The following is a 22,763-nucleotide window of genomic DNA, read 5'->3' as shown; positions in this document are numbered from 1 at the left end:
TATATATTCTGAAACTTGGAATCATCAGGAAATGGCTTTATATGAGTGTTGTATTTCCTCTTCTCCTCACCCATCAAACGCTTTCTTACTTAATCTATATTATGTGGATTTACTTTTATCAAAATTAAGGTAAACAATTTTATCATAGTAATATCCAATATTGTAATTCAAGAAATCTATACAAATTGACTTTGTCTAGACAACAAAGGTTCAGACGAAAAGTTTTGATTTTTCATTTAGATTTCATCGAATCTAGACGTTATCAATCGGAGAGAAAGTGTTGGAGAGAAAGACATCCCAAGAGGAAGAGAGATTAACTATTGTTTGCTAGAAAATAGTTGACAAAATTTGAAACCTTAGATAAGAGAGAAAATGTCATTTTTAAAACTAAATTTTGAGAGAAAATTATTAGTTTTTCAAATGAAGAGGGATAAAATAATATAAATTTTTATTTTTTAAAAAATTAATATTAAATAACGATTTTACTCTTAACTATAATTGAAAATTTTTATAAAAATTGGTTCATATGTAAGTGTTTCGGTTTTTGAAAGTTAGAGGGTGAAAATTTGTGATTTCACTATACCTTGAGTGGGAACAAGTTACCTATTATACAACAATGAAAATCGACATCCAAATATTTACGTAAAATTCAAGTATACATGTGTGCACATTAAGACACTCTATGAACTCTCTCTTTCTCTCTCTCTCTCTATATATATATAGAACAATGCTATATGTACTCATTTTTGGTACACAATTCATATACACAGTGATGTGTCATCATATAATTAGGTGATTTTAAAAAATGTGTTATCATATACTAAAGAAACATCCAATCATATGATAATACTTCATCTGTGTACACAAATTGTGTACCAAAAATGAGTAAACATAGTTTTATTGATATATATATATATATATTGTTCAACTATATAAATAATATAAATAATTCAATTTAATATAATTTGTTATACACCAATGAAAATTGACATCCAAATGTTCAAGTAAAATTCAAGTATACATGTGTGCACATTAAAACATTTTATAAAAAAAAAAGTTCATAATTTACTAAACATATAATTACACCTCTCTTTTCTCTCTCTCTCTCTATATATATAAATAATGTCAATTTAATATAGTTGAATAATAAATTTATATATATATCAAAATTTATTATTCAACTATATTAAATTGACTTATTGATGTTATTTATATAGTTGAATAATAAATATAAATATAAATATATATATATATATATATATAATTAAATTGACTTAACATTATATTTATATTTATATATATATATATCTATTTATTTATTATTCAGCTATATAAATAATATCAATAAATCAATTTAATAGTACAAATATTCAATTTAATGCTCAGCTATATATAATAAATCAATTTATTATTCAGTTATATATAAATGAAAATTGCTATCCAAATATTCAAGTAAAATTCAAGTATACATGCATGCATATTAAAACAATCTATGAACAAAAAAGTTCATAATTCACTAAACATATAATTACACCTCTCTTTCTCTCTCTCTTTCTATATATAAATAATATCAATTTAATATAGTTGAATAATAAATTTATATATACATCAAAATTTATTGTCCAACTATATTAAATTGACTTGACATTATATTATATATATATATACACTATTCAACTATATAAATAATATCAATAAGTCAATTTAATATAGTTAAATAATAAATTTATATATATATATATATATATATATATATATATATATCAAAATTTATTATTCAACTATATTAAATTAACATTATATATATATAGATATATTTATTATTCAACTATATAAATAATATCAATAAGTCGATTTAATATTACTTGTTATACATTAATAAAAATCAGTATTCAAATGTTCAAGTAATATTCAAATATACATGTGTGCACATTAAAACAATCTATGAACAAAAAAGTTCATAATTTCTTAAAGGCCAAAGGACTATTTCCCACCTAAGGTATGCTTTTTTTCCAAATGCACCCCCGTTAACTTTGAAAATCTCATTTACTCACCCATGGGTCATTAAAATTAACTGAGTCCGTTAATTATATCATTTTTCCCCCCAAACCCTAAAAACTAACAATTTTTCCCCACCCCAAGTTTTCAAAAATTGCATTTTCCCCTTAGGGTTTCCAAACCTTCAGATCCCATTTTTTTGACGATGACTGACGATCTCCAAGTACCTACTCCCCCTCTCCGATGGCCCCTCCTTCAAATCGTACATCTCCTTACGTCATGTGGCATCGTCATCGACGAAGACGATTTGTCTTCGTCGAGACAAAGACGAATCGCCTTCATCTCTGACGAAGACAAATCATCTTCGTTCAGAGATGAAGACGACGTCTTCGTCGACGACGAAGACTCTTTGTCGAAGAAGAGTCTTTGTCATCAACAAAGACATTGTCTTCGTCTCTGAACTAAGACGATTTGTCTTTGTCGATGACGACGCCTAGGAGGGGAAGACGTCGCATGGTCAGAAAGAGGAGACGCTGAGGAGGAAGAGACGTTGCCATAAAATTCAATCCGAAAGTTTGAAAACCCTAGGGGGAAAAATGTTGTTTTTGAACACTTGGGCTGGGGAAAAATTGTTAGTTTTTAGGATTTGGGGGGGAAATAAAATAAAATTTAAGTTTATTTTTAATATTATAGATAAAATGATGATTTTGCCCTTGAAACCGTTTTTTTAGCATCCTATGGGTAGATAAATTGGATTTTCAAAGTTAACGAGGGGTTATTTGGAAAAAAAGAATACCTTGGGTGGGAAATAGTCCTTTGTTCTTTACTAAATATATAATTACACCTCTCTCTCTCCAAACAATGTTAATTTAATATAGTTGAATAATAAATTTATATATTTATATATCAAAATTTATTATCCAACTATATTAAATTGACTTGATATATATATATATATATATCAAAATTTATTATTCAACGGTATTAGATTGAATTATTGACATTATATTGAATTGTTTATTTATTTTATATCACATCAAAATTTATTGTTTATTTATTATTCAACGGTATTTATTGTATATCACACCAACTTAATTCTATCATCAGATCTCTCTCTCTATCTTGCAGGTATACAGATCTATATATATTTTAGCTATTCTCTTCTGATTAACTTCTCTTCACTCTCTCTATTTCTATACTTAGAAGTAACTGAAGGAATACTCTAATATCTGCTTGTTGTTTAAACCACCTGCAAATTAACACAATCATATTATCGCATGCAAAAGAAAAGCAGCATATCATTATGTGGAAGCTGAAGATTGCAGAAGGTGGCAATGATCCATACATTTACAGCACAAACAACTTTGTGGGAAGGCAAACATGGGAATTTGATCCTGAAGCAGGGACTCCTGAGGAGCGAGCTGAGGTTGAAGCTGCTCGTCAAAAATTCTATAAAAATCGGTTTCAGGTCAAGCCCAGTGGTGATATTCTCTGGCGAATGCAGGTATTGGTGTCCATCATTTATTTCTATTATGTTTATATTTGCACTTGTTGTAAGATTTATTTTGCATAAATTGAATAAAATAAATTATTTAACTATAATCCCAAGATCTACACATAGATTATAAAATATTAAATTAAACATTAGGGTTTTAGAAATATCTAGATTGCCATGTAATCTGAATACATAAAACCTTTATGAATCACCTGAAATTACCAGTCGAGATTATCTCTCAATGTGACTTAGTTTTCTACTCTAGAAACCTGCTTGAATGACAGTTTTGAATGGGTAAGCTATACTGCATTAGGTTTTGGAGCAGAGACTTAACCAATTTATAGTAGGTTAATTGACCCTCCCATCAAGGTTCAATAAACCTTAAGACGTATACTTGTGCTGTCTATTCAGATCATAACCTTTGAGTATATTGGACTTATCCTTATTGATCACTTAAGCTCATTTGTAAACTAATATTGGACTATTCTATTCCCGATTTTATTAAACAAAACTATAATTAATGTTAGCTCACATCAAGAAATTTTTAACATTCTTCCACTTGGGAAACATTAATTATTTTATTTTATTTTTAAGAAAAAGAAAACAATTTTGACTTTCGGGTAATTAATATTTTTAACTTTAAGTGACCACTATTTTAGAAAACAAGATAGTTCAAAGATAAATTACACTTTAATAAACAATCCAGTTAACATGACCATCAATAACGAACCAAGACATTATTTATATCCTTTATCAACATAAGATTATCCTTGAACACAATTACTAATAGTCAAATAAATACGGATCAAATCTAGGAGTGTGACAGAAATAGCACCCAACAAAGTGATCACAAACATATGTTATGTTTCTGTTAGTCCTCTTTATGATTTCTCTTTAACCTTATATTTCAAAAGAAACAAGAGAAATCTCTTTGCTTCCAATGAAGCCTTATGTTTCAACCTTACACGAGACTTATGAAATATACACATACAACTGTCATACTCAAGAGAAACTTTATCTTGAGGCACATTTTGTACCTTAACCATATATATGCATACATTCATAGACAAATAAATTTGTCAATATGATCATGATCAATGAATAAATAAATAATAAGTAACAAAACATATCAACAAAAACAATGATAATAAAACTCCCACTAACCTAAGATATTAAAAGACCTTAAACACCCTCATATTTTCAACATAATTTTTGGGTTACAGGTCTTATTCATTTGGTTAGGGGTTTAATCTTTATCAATTTTGCATTTTATATTTTAGCTTAATGTCTCATTCTTTATGAGGATTCTGACTGTAATATATTTTATTTTGTATGTTTCAGTCTACCAGTGATCTTTTACCTAATTACACTACTATCATAGTAGATAAAATCTATCCCAATAGTTCAAACAAGTAATCTATCAACCACATTCTTAAGAAGCTACCCTATGGTAAGCTATAAATTGAATGTCTATGGTTGATGCTGTGACTAATGACTACTTAGTACTTTCTCAAATATGACCCATTTAGCAAGTATAAGAATATATCATAAAATAGACTTTAGATCATCTTTATGACCACCAAAATCTTGATATTTTGTAAATTACCTCTTAAACCATAACTCAACAATCAACCATAAATACAAAAGTTACTTGTGCATTCATTAAGCTTCAAATAATATCATTATAAGGGACATCTCAAATAGATTCCCTTTCTACCTTATTCTTTATACAATGCTTTATGTCGAGTTTATCTCATTTCATTACAGGAACATTGATTGCCCTACAATTTTTCATGTTGACGCATTTTCAAGTATGCATTTAAGATAAACCACTAAGTTTACAAGTCCTTTCATAATGGATCTTAATACCAAGAACAAATGATGTATTTTGAAGATCCTTCACATCATACATCTTGGATAAAATTGACTTATTCTCATGGAACAAATTCATATCACCACTATCAACATATTAAACCATACTATAAAGATAAATTTGCTCCCACTGATCTTCATATTCCTATATTGGTCCAATTTATTCTTTATGAGACTATGAAAAGTGTATTTTATTAAAACACCATTGTTAAAAAGTTTATTTCAACCATATATAGGCTCTTTAAGATCACATATTAAAAGTTTCATCCTTTATGCTTTAATAAACCTGATTGCACCATACAAACTCTTTTACTAAGACTTTCATTTAGAATGACAACTTTGACATTTACCTTTTACAATTCTAATCCAAATGAGCTTTCAACGTTATAAGGTCTTATACTTTATTATTAATCACAAAGTTTATCTTTTCTCATGACTTTAAAACTACATTTTGAACTAATAATTAAAAAAAAAAAGGCTTTCAATTTCATAATCTCCTTTGCTAAAATACATATAATAATTATTAATGATAGCAAATCGTCCTTTTATATAGACAATCACATCAGAATTTTCATACTTTCGTCAGTTGTATTTAATTTATCTATTATAAGATTAGTTATCAATTATTTAGGGAAACGTCTTTTAAGGTGATATCAGATTTCACAGGTCTTTGTAAACCTCATTGACTCCTACTATTGTTTTAGCCATAACACCTTCATACCTTACGAAAATTTTAAGAATTAGATGAATCTATTCCACCTTTTTTAAAAATGGAAGAGTATCACTTTTGTAAATCTCAAAGCCTTAGACCTTTTATATTGGAGTTAATCACTTTAGTATCTTAAATGAGATGATAAATTCCCTTTTTTAGAATGCTCCAAAATTTTGAAGAAATCTTCGACATAGATGTACCAGAACACTCATTTAGATCATACTATGTTTTCTTATCTACTTTACCCAAAGGATGCTCAGTTATAATTGCTTCTCATCATGGCTTTAAAACTACAACTGAGTTTTACAGCTATGTCATTTTAGAGTCACAGAATCTTGGAAATTTGGTAAAATTTTCTTTATGCCAATGTTGCTAACCTTAATGTTCACACAATTTTCAACTTAAATATGGGCTCCACTTACTTAGCCTTTATCTATTGACCAACTTCACATCCAAAATTATAACCTTATTTGGGCAATGAAAACTATTACTTTTATTATTGTTGTTCTTTCTTTATAATTGGGTTTTAATTGAACAATCAAGCCTATCATTAAAACTTCTTCACTTTATGCTTTTCTTATTCAAAAACATTTATGAATTAGATTGATAGTACTTTATATCTTATTCTAAACCATAACTAGGCTTGATTTGATTAAAGTCAAAAGTGAGTCTTATGGTGCCTTTTGAAAACTAACACATACCCATCAATCTTTGACTCATTTGGGACTATCATACCTTGTCAGAGTCTTACTAATTAAATGAGTATCTCTAGTATTGTGAGACATTTTAGTAATCCTAAGGATAAACCTCTAATAGGTAATCAACAATTGGTTCTTTATGGAAAGTAACTTAACCTAATGGATTTCTCCCACTCAATATAGAAATCCTTTTGTTCAATTGAGTTGTTATCTTGGATTTGGCTGGTTCCCCAACTTGCTGGGTCAAAACTATATCCTTAATTAGCAATGCAAATTCAACCTTTGTCTTTAATTCTTTAAAGTTAGAGTCAGTCAAGACCTCAATTGTGGCTTTATTATTATTGTTCACAATAATAAAGTTTATTAGAGATAGGATGCAATAAATAAACAATATCGTTGGTAATAAATAGCTTGAAAACCTTATAAGCTATTATCCACGAAAGTTCTAGGAGCATCATCATATAATCACTTTTGGGCAGAGAAATATGACATGTAATTAGGACCTTCAAGCATAAGGTTACAAATAAAAAGAACAACTAACTTTTGAGAAGTTTATCACATTTGGGCAGATAAACCCCCTGGGTTATTGCTTCCTTTCACACTAATAGGAAAATGTTAGTGAAAATAATACAAATCCAAGATCACAGGAAAAACATACCTGATTTAGAAATTTGACAATTTGATGATGATTGGTGATTTAATGCACTCTTGGCGATATCCATAACACACTTTGTTGGATTTGCTTCCTTGTTTTTGCAAAATTTCTTCCAGAGTATTGAAAAGAAAAAAGTATTGTAATTTTTCTTTGTTAGCATAAGAGTTATTTCACTCTCAATAGAAGTTACGCTAATTAATATAAAGAGGGAGAATGGAAATTATTTTTAATAACTACCAAGGGCAAAATTGAAATTATCGCATATTATGGGTTAACATTGCTTTTGTAACCCTAATGAATCCGATCAACCTATCATGGGTGGACCAGATCCAATATCTCCCACTCACATGATGGGGTAATCCGAATTATAATACTCTTTCACAAAAATCTTACAGAACAAAGCAATTCATATTAGCAAATGTGTCATGCGACCTTGAGAACAACCTGCACTTACAGCTAATTTACTATGCATCTGTTAGGAATAACATAGTTGCTTTAACCTGAAATAAAATAAAGCGTTAGTCTCGCAGTATCCCATACTTACTTGATAAAATTAGCTCCCTTATTTATTATTGTGTTATATTCCTATGTATCTATAATCAAGGCCAATCTCCTATATGGGTGACATGATCGGTCGGTCAATAGACACACGTAATATATAAGTCTTTCTATTCTATTCAAAATTTTCTAGTTATGTTCCACAGACCGAATCATTCATGGCCATAAGTTCCAAGTTAAGATAGTAACACTAACAATAAATATCAAATAACAACAAAAAGTCAAAAAGGTACCATCATGAGGTAATCTTTATAAAGTCTCACATAGTAAAGGAGCAAGGATTCATCCTTCCACTACTTTAAATGGTCGCCTTATTTATGCACACATAGTATGAATCATATGCTACAATGTGTATCTTTTCAAAATGTCATTACCAACATTGTACAAATCTTAGTTCAATCGCTGCACTCAGCTTCTAACCTGAGTTTTTAATCATCTCTCCAATCTTGTAAGTATCCTTATTAATTAAGAACTCACATATGACATTCACAAGTTATTTGGACGTAGGGAATCTAAATAGGTCATTTTCAAATTTATCAAATCATGACCTCATCTTGATTAATCATCAAAGCGACATATCTAATAACTCGTTTCTTGAGAAATTCTCATATTCTAAGTGTGCTCTTTTAGTGGCATCAATCTCAAGAAACATGTCTCATCTTTGCACGTTCTCTTCAGCATCAAAGACGATTGCTCGTGTGAGAGAGGCAATCAAACTAGTGTGATATTATCATCTTGTTGAGTTTTTCAAAAATAATGTGCATATCTATAAACACCAAGAATTCAAACACATAAATAAAATAAATTCGAATTCTTTGATGTTCTAACGTTTTGTTACAAGTACAATATATACTCAATAAGTCATCTATTATATTCTATGCAAGCCAAGAGACTTAACATGTGCAAGATATACATCTCTTGAGATAGGTTTAGTTAGAGGATCAGCAATCATGTTACACATAGAAATATATTGTACCATTACTTTTTTCTTCGAAATGATGTCTTTAACAAAGTTATATCTGATGTCGATATATTTGGTTCTATTGTGGAATTTGGGATCCTTTGTGAAAGCTATCACAACTTGATTATCACAATGCATAACTATAGGACCAACTGCTGCGTCTAGTACACCAAAATTCTCAAAAAATCTTTTCAACCAAATAGCTTTTTGCATAGTTGCAGAACATGCTACAAATTCTGCTTCCATTGTGGATAAGGCTATGCACGTTTGTTTCTTACTTCAAGATGTGGAACCATTTTAGAGTAAGAAAGCATAACCAGAAGTTGACTTGTGTTGGTCCAAATCACCACCCCAATCAACATCCGAATAGCCAACGATACGCAAATCTTTTCCTTGGTAGCATAAACAATAATCCACAATGCCTTTCAGATATCTCAATATCCTCTTGACAACTTTTCAGTGTTCTCTTCCTGGATTTGATTGATATTGACTAACCAATCTGACAACGAAGTATATATCGGGACGAGTACACATCATTGCATACATAAAACTTTCAATTGCACTTGAATAAGGCACTAAAGACATTTCATTTCTTTCTTTTTAAGTCTTTAGACACAAATCTTGGCTCAAAAAATCGCCTTTTGACACAGGATTATCTACGGGCTTGTAGTTTGCCATGTTGAATCATTCTAGAATCTTTTGGATATAACGTTCTTGCAACAAAGCCAAAAGTCTATGTGAATGATCCTTTTGATTTTTATTCCTAAAATATAATCTGTTTCACCCATATCCTTTATGTTAAAATTTGTGGATAACTAATTTTTAATGATCATCACATATTTCAAATCACTCATAGCTATCAGTATATCATCCACATAAAGAGATAGAATTGTAAATTTGTTATCAGACTTTTTCACATAGACACAATGATCTTGTTCTAACATCTTAAAATTATAAGACGATATCGCCTTATGAAATTTTAAGTAACATTGTCTTGATGACTGTTTTAGGCCATATATTGATTTTTGGAGCTTGCATACTTTCAGCTCTTGGCCTTTTACTTCAAACCCTACAGATTTATCTATGTAGATTTCTTCGTCAAGCTCTCCATTAAGAAAAGTTGTTTTGACATTCATCTGATACAATTCTATATCTAAGTGTGTTACTATAGCTAGAATGACATGGATTGAAGTAAACCTCACAACAAGCGAAAACGTTTCTTCATAATCTGTACCTTTTTGTTGGGTATAGCCTTTTGCCCTTAGGCGAACTTTGTATTTATCTATTGGGCCATCCGTCTTTCATTTAATTTTGAGAATTCATTTATTTCCAATAGGTTTTCGATCTAACGGTAAGTCCACTAGACTCCAAACTCGATTAAGTTCCATGGATTTCTTTGCGCTTGAACTGTTTATGCTTGTTCACAGGTCCTTGGTCAATCTCTTTCCTTTTTTTGGATTTTTGCCATTTTCTTTTATAACCAAAAAACTTCTTCAAACTAGACTCAGCAACATATGCATGAGCATTTGGTCCAACAGCCTCTAAACACTCAGCTTCCAGTTTAAGATGGCGAGAAGTGTCATCAAAAGTCCTGATATTGTCATTATAAGTCATATTTACTTTCATGTGCTCCCAACTATCAGACAGAGATCGTATAACAGCCCGAACTTACTGTTCATCAGTCAGTTCATGCCCAACTTTCTTCAGCTCAGTTATCATGTTCGACATTTCCCTCAGATGTTGCTTCATCGGCTTATTAGGAACTTTCTTATGTGTATCGAACTTGATGGTCAACTGCTTTAGTTTGGAGACGGTTGTTTCTCTAAACTTTTCTTTTAATGCCACCCACATAGCATTGCAGTTTCAAATTACTCATACTGATAAGCAATATCATTTTTCACTGAGCTGATAAGTATACCTTGATAGTCGAATCTTTCTTTTTCCAGACATTATAAGCGTCCATATCAAGCTTATGTTGGGTATTGTTAGGATTCTGCCTCTCAGCCAGTTGGGACTCTTCCATGACTTGATTAATAGCTTCCAAGGTATCTTGTTCATCTAAGATATAGTGCATTCTCATTCTCCATATTTTATAATTGTCCCCATTTAGTTTTTCTCCCTTATTCAAATCGGCAATTATGTTTTTCGAAGCCATTTTCTATATATAACTACAAAGATATGCAACACAACACCAACAATAAGATATATACACATTTTATTATCGCAATTGTGCATTAAAAATTAAAATATGTCACATAAGACATAGAGTCAAAAGTTCACTATGTTCTCAATTATCATCTATGACATAAATGTTCCATATTTTAATAATTAATCCAATCACATCAATGTATATTCTAGACGAGAATAATTAAATTCTACTAGTTTTAGAATTCCCATAAATAATCATAATATATATTATATTATATGAACATAGAGTTCAACATATCCATAATTCAAAGAGGTTCAATACAATAACATATTAATAAATGAACAAATACGCATGAAAATAAATATGAACATGAAAATCAATGACTACGACCAACTTCTGAACTATCTTGGCTTAAGATTTGTACGATTTAAAATAGGGCATTTTGATAATTAAACGCTCTCCATATTTATAGGGATTCGATTTCCATCAATCAGATTAAGAAAATACATTTTCTCTATCTCTAACAATATTAGGAGTAACTTTATCTAAGATAAAGTTATTATAATGCTTGCGATAGCCTATATGTCTCGCACTTCGTTGATTTGGTAAAATAAAGAGAGATGTTGATTTTCTTATATTCATTACAATTATGTATTTTTCAACGAGTTGTAATTTATCCACACATTGTCAATAATTTTTGAATTTCTTGTCTCAGACAAGATTATAAATTATTGTAGTCCAATAATCTGGCAATGACCTTAGTAATCCACATATCCTCTCATTTTCAGTTAATTTTATGTCCTTGTCTTTTAAATCATAATATCTCCATGTATGACACCAAGGTGAGTGAAAAGATTGTGTACTGGATTCATCTTGTAGTTTCGATAGTAGTCCTCAGTCAATATGTTCACCCTATATATGACCAACAAATAGACAATAATAAATTATACATGCATAATAATATAAACAACACATGTTCACATGTTTAGCAATGTATAATTCAAAACTATGATCAAAATAACACCTATAAGTGTTCAATTCATACATAAACAAATCGTACAGAATAGAATCTGAGCTAATATAAGCTGTCAGACATAAATAGAAACATGCACGCGTTCCCACTCACCAAAACACGGGCTCACACGTGACCACCAGTTGAAAAACACAATTCACATGTTGTCATGCACTAGAACTAAGTCGTCACGTTTCGCCAGGCATCTTCACACGTTGGTGCAATTTCTCACGCATCAATCAAATATTGACCGTTGATTGGTCAATTGTTTGACTATTGATTGGTCAACATTTGATCGATTTACTTATGGGTCAGTGCTCGAGTTGGGTTAACCTAATTGACTAAATGGGTTGACTCATTGACCAACGGGTTTTTTCCAACTTGATTGCGACCCACGATGCAGTATGAACCCTAATTTTCTGATAATAAAATTGGCCATCTTTCGACCACCCAACGATGACTATTTCATAGGGCTTTTGAATCTCGTGGCACATAGATTCATATCCATGGAATTTTCGGTGAAGATGTCGTTGGATTTTGGCGAATTAGATGTAAGAAAGTCACTGTTTTGGGTGAAGAATAGGCCACTGAAATTTGTCCAATTTCATGCGAATTTGGTGCAATTTTTTCTAATTAAACATGCATCTCATACCCAGAATTCATCCTAACATGATTCTAGGCATCAATTTCACAAAATTGCAACGAATTCATCAATAAGCAAAATACATCCGTACGCATTATATATTAAAAACATTACTGTTCAAGCAAATTAATTTCTAAACATGATTCCTAATCATGTTTATATCACCAACATTACAATTGCACAGATATAATAAGGCTCTGATACCAATGTTAGCGAAAATAATACAAATTCAAGATCACAGGAAAAACATACCCGGTTTAGAAATTTGACAATTTGATGATGATTGATGATTTAATGCACTCTGGTGATATCCATAACACACTATACTGGATTTGCTTCCCTGTTTCTGCAAATTTTCTTCTAGAGCATTGAAGAGAAAAGAGTACTATAATTTTTCTTTGTTAGCGTAAGAGTTATTTCACTCCCAATAGAAGTTACGCTAATTAATATAAAGAGGGATAGTGACAGTTATCTTTAATAACTGTCAAGGGTAAAATTGAAATTATCTATATTATAGGTTAATATTACTTTTGTAGCCCTAATAGATCGAGTCAACCCATCATGGGTGGATCGAATCTAATAGAAAAACTTATGTCAATTGAAAAATCACAATCACCTTTGGGTGAATTGAAATTTTCACGACCAATATAGTTCCACAAACACCTTATACAACCATCAATTTTAACACACAATAACCACCTTTCGGCAAGAAATTGTATGTGTCAATTGAAGAATGTCTTTTTCACCAAATATAGAAATTTTGCAAGCTTCCATGAATGCATTATTTCAACGATTAAACATTCTGACAACTTACAATAATTGCTACTGAGACTAAACAATATTGCCAAAATTAAAATTTCATGAGATACGTCATTGAATTGTCTCTAACAATCTTAATTAAGTATTACAATAAATTCAATTGGACAATAATTAAGGTAACTTTACAACTGTATAAGCCATACCTTATAGGGATTCCTAGTGCATCATCATTAAATCACCTTTAGGCAGAAAAATAACATGTTATTAGGATCCCAAACACAAGGTTAAAGTTATATGAGAGCCTTTGGTACATATGGTTTTTGAAAGAAATATCACCTTTGGGCAAATAAAACTTTCTAGACCATTGTTCCTCCTCTATTTAATAGGGAAACAATGTCAATTAAATAAACCTAACCACTTTTGGGTGTATTGAGTTCTTCACAATCAGTGCATTTTCAAAATTAACCTTATGCATTAAAATCGAAGAATGTATCATTACCAAACAAAAAAATTTGTGAGTCTCAACGATATACCACTTTTATGATTAACATCATGAGAAATCATAAAATATTCCAATGACACTTAATATTATTGCCTTAATTAGATTTCATGAGACATAATACCTTATTATCCCTGACAATCTTCCTTAAAATCGTTGCATCTAACCTAGTGAACAATAATCTTAACTTTATATGATAACTTAATCACGTATGACAGAGTTGATACTTTATTTTATCAATACTAACAATAAGAGAGTACTTTATAACACAATATTTAATCTCAAAATCAATTCTCTTTCAAATGGAGACTTTGTAGAAGTTTATGCCTTTAATATGCTTAATCATTATCTAATATTCTTAATACACTTTAAAAAACCTTTTACATGCACTCGTGAGCCTTAGAAACTTTAAAATTTTATCACATGCAATAATATGACAAAGAAGAAAAACTTTTAAAACTTTATTACATTCTATCAAAGGACTTTGGCATACACAAATATGTCCAAATGATTCTTTATGCATGCATATGCATATGTTAGGAACAAATTACACATAATTACATGCAACTAGTTAATATAATTTACCATTTATATGCATTGACATGTTTTCAAAAGACCCTACATATTACTTGCACAAACTACAAGCTTCTACGTACCTTTAGAGACTACCAATGTGTTGAACGAATGATTTCATGCTCTGCACGCACCAAAGCAATGCCTCCACGTGCGACAAACACAACAATTATAATTACACATATTGACATGCACCCTAAATGATGTTCACATTCCCTTATACACCACTAGAATTAGCCACGCTCTCTCACGCACTTGCAATTAAGTCCTATACGCCATCTTTCCCTGTCACGTGCCATCATGTGCTTCAAGGTCTTCATCATGCCCTTCATGAGCTTGCATGTACCATGCTTCACCAATTGTGCGTGAAACTCACACTCCAGGTTGCTTCAAGTAGGTTTAACCAAAACGGGTTGAGTTCATAGTTGAATGGGTTTGACTTATCTGTTTAAGTTAAAAGGCCAGGTCTTTCAGATTTTCCTAACCCGATTAGACCCACGATTTATAAAAACCCTAGGTTACGAAATTCTCCATTTCAATGTCATAATCTCTAATCTTTGTTTGTTCAACTATTTCGTCTGATATTATAGGGTTTTTAATGGTCCCTTATATTCGATTGATATCGATGGATTAATTTGTCAGATTTTGGTCGATAAGCACAACAAATCAATGAAGAAACAGTGATGCCAACAAACCTTATTTTGCCTTCTCCGATCGTTATTTAGGTTCATGGTGTTGGGGTTTTTACTAGGCACAAGTTCTTGACATTGGCTAACCAAGGTTCAGGCAATACCACCATAGCAATCGCCTTTTATCGCAATAGATCAGAGAGGCAACTACCATAGACAGGCTAGTCAACCTTCAATATAGTCAACTGGAAAACTAACAGAATTGATTCATCTAGGGTGCGATTGAGTCTCCAATTTCTATAATTTGGAATTTTAAAATCTATATTGCAAGATTTTAATTCTTCAAATGAAAAAAAAACATATGATTGAATTTAATGCAAAACCCTAATTTCTGATTTTAGTTCCTAATTCAGAATTATCAATACATAATTTCAAATTGTATAATTCTGGTTATAGTTTCAAAAATTTTTAGATTAAATAAACTTTAAGCATTAAAAGAATTTCAATTAAACCTAATATTGAAATTGAATCAGTCCTTAATTAAAAAAAAATGTTAAGCCTTAATTCTAATTCAAAATCCCCAATTCAGAATTAGAATTATTAAAGACAACAATTAAAAAAACTTTAAAACACTAGATTTAGGGTTTTCAAAATATAATTTCAAGGTTTAATTCCCAAATTCAGATTTCATAACCTAATACATACTGCTTTGATACCACATGTAAGATTTAGTTTGCATAAATTGAATAAAATAAATTATTCAACTATAATCTCAAGATCTACACATAGATTATAAAATATTGAATTGAACTTTAGGGTTTTAGAAATATTTAGATCGCCATGTAATTTGAATACATAAAACCTTTATGACTCACTGAAATTACCTATCGAGATTATCTCTCAATGTGACTTGATCTTCTACTTCAAAAACCTCCCTGAATGACAGCTTTGAATGAGTAAGCTATACTGCATTAGGTTTTGGAGCAGAGACTTAACCAATTTATATTAGGTTAATTGAACCCCCCACCCCCCCAAAGGTCCAATAAACCTTAAAGCCCACACTTGTGTTATCCACCCAGATCATAACATTTAAATGTGTTGGAATTATCCTTATTGATCACTTAAGCCCATCTGTAAACTAACATTGGACTATTCTATTACCCGGTTTTATTAAACAAAACTATAATTAATGTTAGCCCACATTAGGAAATTTCTAACACTTGTGTCTCTATTCATTTCTCTTTTCCTTTACACAATGCATCTCCTTTTCAGATGATAAGTCTATCTTGCATCGATATTACTTTTTTACATAGGATGAAGCTGAAACTATCTTAATTTGGCACTATATATATATACATATATTGTTTTAATCACAGATGTGGGTTTAAAATAATTAACCATTATTATTGATTTATCATAGCAACACTACAAAAAAGGAAGGTAAAGTTAACCATCTAAAATAATTAATTACACCAGTAATCCTGGTTATACTAATTAACCTGAAGTTGCTATATGATTCACATATCATTTTTTTATAGAAAATTTTTACATATGGTATCAGTATATATAATTATTTACGTAATTATGTTCCATTCATAAGTTATATAAGATAAGGTTTTAAGTATTGTCATCTTGAAAATAGAAGATAAACTCATATTACCCAATCATGTATTACTATGTAAATTTGTTTGCCATTTTGCCACATATGAGACATTGCTGTTAATTTCTGGGAAATGGCCATCAAGAACATCGCTATTTATTAGCAATATTAAGAAAAAGAGAAGAGTTTGTGGCAAAAATTTCATAGAAAGTTATGTTATTGGGGTCTCCGACTGTTTTGTCATTTTCAGAGAAGCTAAAAGATCAATAAATTGTTAAGTTAAAAGACGGAAGGATTAAAGCTTCACTTTAAAAAATTATGAATTACTTTACATGTAGCTAATACATACGAACTCAAGTCAACCTCTATCTCATTCACGCTGATTTTATTTCCCCATTATTTTCGGTCCATTCTTCTTGGATGACATTCACAAACCTCCATTTTCAAACGTCAATTGACCAATGATGTTAATACAATTTCTAGCTTTGTATTTTATGTCCAATCTGTCTTGCTCATCACCGCATAAATATGTATTTGTTTATTGAATAATTAATTTTCCATGTCTGAAAAATTTTAGTTTCTTCGGGAGAAAAATTTCAAACAAACAATCCCAGCTGTAAAGGTGGAGGATGGAGAAGAAATAACGTATGAAACAGCTACAGTCTCGTTGAGGAGGGCGGTCCATTTCTTCTCTGCTTTGCAAGCCTCCGACGGCCATTGGCCAGCTGAAAATGCTGGTCCTTTGTTTTTCCTTCCTCCATTGGTAATTAGATAGTACACTGTTTAGAACAGGATCTGAAATTTTTATTAATTACATGTATCTAAAAAGAATTTCCCATATGCAGGTGATGTGCACCTATATAACGGGGCATCTTGACAGTGTATTTCCAGCAGAGCATAAGAAGGAAATCCTTCGATACATATATTATCATCAGAATGAAGATGGTGGGTGGGGATTACATATTGAAGGCCACAGCACCATGCTTTGTACAGCTTTCAGCTACATCTGCATGCGTATCCTTGGAGAAGGACCTGATGGCGGTAAAGATAATGCTTGTGCTAGAGCTCGAAAATGGATCCTTGACTGTGGTGGTGTCACTCACATTCCTTCTTGGGGAAAGACTTGGCTTTCGGTAACCACATCACTCTATCTATATATTAGCTTCATTAATGTGTCATCAATGCATATGCATTAATTTATCTTTTATCTGTCGTAGATACTTGGTGTGTTCAATTGGTCTGGAAGCAACCCAATGCCTCCTGAATTTTGGATCCTTCCATCATTTCTTCCAATGCATCCAGGTTAGTTTTGCATCATTTTGGATTAAGATTTTGATATTAATTGTTTATTTATTAGTTTATAAGTTTGATTCTTCACAAATGCAGCCAAAATGTGGTGTAACTGTCGCATGGTGTACATGCCAATGTCATATTTATATGGCAAGAAATTTGTTGGCCCAATTACATCTCTCATTCTCCAACTGAGGGAAGAGCTCTACATTCAACCTTACAATCAAGTTAATTGGGGGAAAGTACGCCATTTATGTGCCAAGGTGAGATTATAATTGTACACATTCAAATATGCTTGTTGTTTGTGTTGCTTTCTTAATAATTAATATATATACAACTGAAAAATGTTATCATTGCAGGAGGATCTTTACTATCCCCATCCTTTGATTCAAGATTTGATTTGGGACTGTCTATATATATTCTCTGAGCCTTTTCTTATACATTGGCCTTTCAACAAGTTGATAAGAGAGAGAGCACTTAAAGTAACAATGAAGCACATTCATTATGAAGATGAGAATAGTCGGTACATTACCATTGGATGTGTGCAAAAGGTCAAATTGCAATTCACTAGATATGAAAATGCATCATTTCTTTTATTCTGTGTATCCATCTATCTAATTCTTTTGATTGAATTATATATACACAGGTGTTATGCATGCTAGCTTGTTGGGTTGAAGATCCAAATGGAGATTATTTCAAGAAGCATCTAGCTAGGATTCCAGATTACTTATGGGTTGGTGAAGATGGAATGAAGATGCAGGTAAATAATTAATTAATTAATCAATTAGTATATATCACCGAATTCAATGAAGTCTAGTTTTGATTTAGCATTGATGAATTAATTCCATTGTTACAAATGCAGAGTTTTGGAAGCCAGGAGTGGGATACTAGTTTTGCTATTCAAGCTTTGCTTGCTAGTAATCTCACTGATGAAATAGGGCCTGTACTCAAGAGAGGACACAAATTTATCAAGGCATCTCAGGTAATATAACATTTAATAAACCAAACATTAGTTCCATTGAATTTTCCTCAGGGTTAATGATTTTACATTTTATTTGTAAACTAAGGTGAAGGACAATCCTTCTGGTGACTTCAAGGGAATGTATCGACATATTTCTAAAGGATCTTGGACTTTTTCTGATCAGGATCATGGATGGCAAGTTTCTGATTGCACTGCTGAAGGTTTGAAGGTATTTATAAACTTATTCATAAAATTATTGATCAAACAAAGAAAAATTATTTCTTTAGTTCCCTGTATCTCACCGTAGATATATATTGTCTCTTATTTTGTTTAGTGTTGCCTATTTTTCTCAATGATGCCACCCGAAATCATTAGGGATAAAATGGAACCTGAGAGGTTATATGATTCTGTTAACATCCTATTATCATTACAGGTACACATATATCAATAAATTCTCAAACAAAATTTCTCATGCATACATTTCAAGATTATATATATTTTATGTTTCTAAATCTCCATTTTGTTGACTCCCTACAGAGCAAAAATGGAGGTCTCGCCGCTTGGGAGCCAGTCGAAGCCCAAGAATGGTTGGAAGTAAGTTTTTGAATCTACATATTGATATGACTTTGCTATGTTAAATCTTTCTAATTAGTTTATATCACAAATATTTTAACGTTTGGTAGTTTTGATGTATTTTGGCTTCAGTTGCTGAATCCCACTGAATTTTTTGTGGACATAGTGATTGAGCACGAATATGTTGAGTGCACCTCATCAGCTATCCAAGCTTTAGTTTTGTTTAAGGAATTATATCCAGGATATAGAAAGAGAGAGATTGAAAATTTCATCACAAAAGCAGTTGGCTACTTGGAAAATGTTCAATTGTTTGATGGTTCATGGTAAAATTAATTATTATTAAATTTATTAAAGAACATATGCTTGATATATATTTTTTCAATGAACATATTTATACCTATATAGGTATGGAAATTGGGGAGTTTGCTTCACATATGGTACTTGGTTTGCACTTGAAGGATTGGCAGCAGCTGGCAAGACGTACAACAATTCTGTAACTATGCGTAGAGGTGTTGATTTTCTTCTTAAATCACAAAGAGAGGATGGTGGTTGGGGGGAAAGTTATCGTTCTTGCCCAGAAAAGGTATGTATTTGTGTCAATTGATTTCTTACTATACTACAACGTACTAAACATATGTACTAGTTTGTTGTCCTGGGCATTTAGAAATACATACCTCTTGAAGGAAACAAGTCAAATTTAGTTCACACTGCATGGGCTATAATGGGTTTAATTCATGGTGGACAGGTTAGTTTCAATAAACCGCTAACAAAATTATATTTTCACTTTTAAGCACCAAGACAAATTTTGTACTATTTATTTTTTTTATGTGATTGTTCTTTGGATTGTCAGGCAGAAAGAGACCCAACTCCTATTCACCGTGCAACTAAGTTGATAATTAATTCTCAACTAGAAGATGGTGATTTTCCCCAACAGGTACAGTTGAAAGAAATGAAAAAATGGGCACATGTTGAGTTCAAATGTTTCAATAAATAATTAATGAATAAATGATGTAATGCTTGTAGGAAATTACAGGAGTGTTTATGAAGAACTGCATGTTACATTACGCAATGTATAGAAATATTTTTCCACTGTGGGCTCTTGCTGAATACCGAAGGAGGGTTCTGTTGCCTTCCAAGACTAATGTTTGAGAAAATCAATACAGAAGCAAGTTAATTACTATTGAAAAATTGGCTTTTTAGATCCCACATTGATTATTTTATTTTTTTTGTATTTTACCAAAGACTATAAATAGAAGCCTTGGTTTTAATTCAAAACATTCCAAAAACAATTGTAACCAAATACAATTGTTTTGAGAGAATCCTATTATTAGGGATCTCTAATAGTTTTATATTTTCTTTGTAACTATTCTTTGAAGATAATGAAAGTAATCAACAACACCGAGGACATAGGTATATTTATTGAACCACGTAAATTCTTGTGTTCTCTCTCTTTTATTTTCTGCATTTCTATTTTCTACCTTAATTATTTGTTATATTCAATAGCATAGAAATTGTGTTTTATGTTTCTGTTGCACAACAAGTGGTATCATAACCAGATTTAGGACAGTGAGTAGCTATTTATATGGTTATGTGCATGTCTAGAAAAATATTGTCTAAGGAGGTTTTGCCCCCACCAATCTTTCCTAGGTATTTTTCTGGTGTATATATTATTATTTTTGACACTTACTACTATCCTAGGTTATAGTAATTTTTTTTTTAGCTATTGAATATAAATTTGTGAAACTTGGTTATTTGGAAAACTATCTACCAAGTAAATTATAGTTAGTAGAAAATGACATTGATATCAACAAAGACAATTGTGACAACCACAAAAATTGATGTGGAAAAATTTAATGGTCGAAATAATTTTGGCTTATGGCAATGTGAAGTGATAGATGCCCTGTGTCAAGAAAATCTTGATATAGCTCTAGAGGAGGAAAAACCAAAGAAGATGGATAACAAAGAATGGGCGAGGATCAACTACCAAACTTGTGGTATAATTTTTACGTGTCTTTGTAGAGAGCAAAAATATCTACTCATGAAAGAGATGTTTGCAAGTAAGATGTGGAAGACATTAGAAAACAAGTATATGAAGAAGAGTAATGAGAATAGACTTTATTTACAGAAAATATTGTTTTTTCTTTAATTGAAACTTGTTACAAGTATAAGTGATTATATTGATACTTTTAACTAGTTGATAACTGATTTACTGAACCTAGATGAAACCTTAAAAGATGAAGATAAGGCAATACTTCTACTAGGATCCTTTCCTGAAAAATTGGATCATCTAAACATTACATTACTTCATGGAAATGAGAAATTAATTTACGATTAAGTATATGCTACTTTGAATAATAGTGAAATTCGAAAGAAAGATCAACAAGAGAATAGAAATATGACTATTGAAGCCTTTACTACAAGAAGACGAAGTCAAAGTTGTAAGCAAGAAAAAAAGGGTAGATCTTAGTAAAAAAAAAGACCCAGTAATGATGAATGTGCTTTTTGCCAAAAAAAGTGACATTGAAAGAAAAATTATCCGAAGTTACAAAAGAAAGATAAAGGTAAGACCAAAGTTGCTTCAAATGCATGTATAGCTAAACTTGAAGAAGATGAGACAAACTTTGCTTTAATAAGTTTACCATCGACATCTTAGTATGATGAATGGCTTCTAGATTTAGGTTACACATATCATATATGTCCACACAAAAAATGGTTCCTCAATTATGAAAAACTAAATGGTAGAGTTATTTTCATAGGTAATGATAGTCCTTGTAAAATAGTAAAGATAAGTTCAATCTATTTAAAGAATAATGATGGATCAACTAGAGTTTTGATAAACATTTGATATGTACCACAGTTAAAGAAAAATCTCATTTCTTTAGGAGTTTTAGAATCCAAAGGCTTCAATGTGTCAGTGTGAGATGAAGTCTTGAAAGTTGTCTCTGGTGCCCTTGTAGTGATGAAAGGTACAAGAAGAAATAACTTGTATCATTATAATAGTGGTATAGTTTTTGAATCAGCAGTTACAGTATTTGAAAATGATGTAAATGTTGAAATAACCAGACTTTGACATATGTGTTTGAGACATGCAGGGGAAAAAACCTTATTTAGTTTGGTGAAATAAGG

General features: G+C 31.0%; 1 protein-coding gene across 5 annotated transcripts; it reads left to right on the top strand.

Annotated features, from left to right (window-relative positions):
• The first annotated feature begins 3,160 nt into the window (after nt 1–3,160).
• Nucleotides 3,161–21,064, top strand: LOC123214833 (beta-amyrin synthase-like). Of its 5 annotated transcripts, XM_044634836.1 has the most exons (17): nt 3,369–3,502; nt 10,896–10,994; nt 17,391–17,576; nt 17,659–17,946; nt 18,031–18,115; nt 18,200–18,366; nt 18,463–18,654; nt 18,750–18,863; nt 18,966–19,085; nt 19,171–19,293; nt 19,399–19,497; nt 19,602–19,658; nt 19,770–19,960; nt 20,043–20,220; nt 20,302–20,382; nt 20,488–20,571; nt 20,661–21,064. In XM_044634836.1, the coding sequence occupies exons 4-17, from the start codon at nt 17,662–17,664 to the stop codon at nt 20,784–20,786; spliced, it is 1,902 nt and encodes a 633-aa protein (XP_044490771.1). In that variant the 5' UTR covers nt 3,369–3,502; nt 10,896–10,994; nt 17,391–17,576; nt 17,659–17,661; the 3' UTR covers nt 20,787–21,064. The 5 variants fall into 5 exon arrangements, 4 of the variants coding, with proteins under 4 accessions (XP_044490768.1, XP_044490769.1, XP_044490772.1 ...); XM_044634833.1 differs by lacking the exon at nt 10,896–10,994 and having other exon boundaries at nt 3,161–3,502; XM_044634834.1 differs by lacking the exons at nt 10,896–10,994; nt 20,302–20,382 and having other exon boundaries at nt 3,161–3,502.
• The last annotated feature ends 1,699 nt before the right edge of the window (nt 21,065–22,763 follow it).

The sequence above is a fragment of the Mangifera indica genome, chromosome 4, assembly GCF_011075055.1.
Source record: "Mangifera indica cultivar Alphonso chromosome 4, CATAS_Mindica_2.1, whole genome shotgun sequence".
Taxonomy (NCBI): Eukaryota; Viridiplantae; Streptophyta; class Magnoliopsida; order Sapindales; family Anacardiaceae; genus Mangifera; species Mangifera indica.
This window is presented reverse-complemented; position numbering and strand designations above follow the sequence as displayed.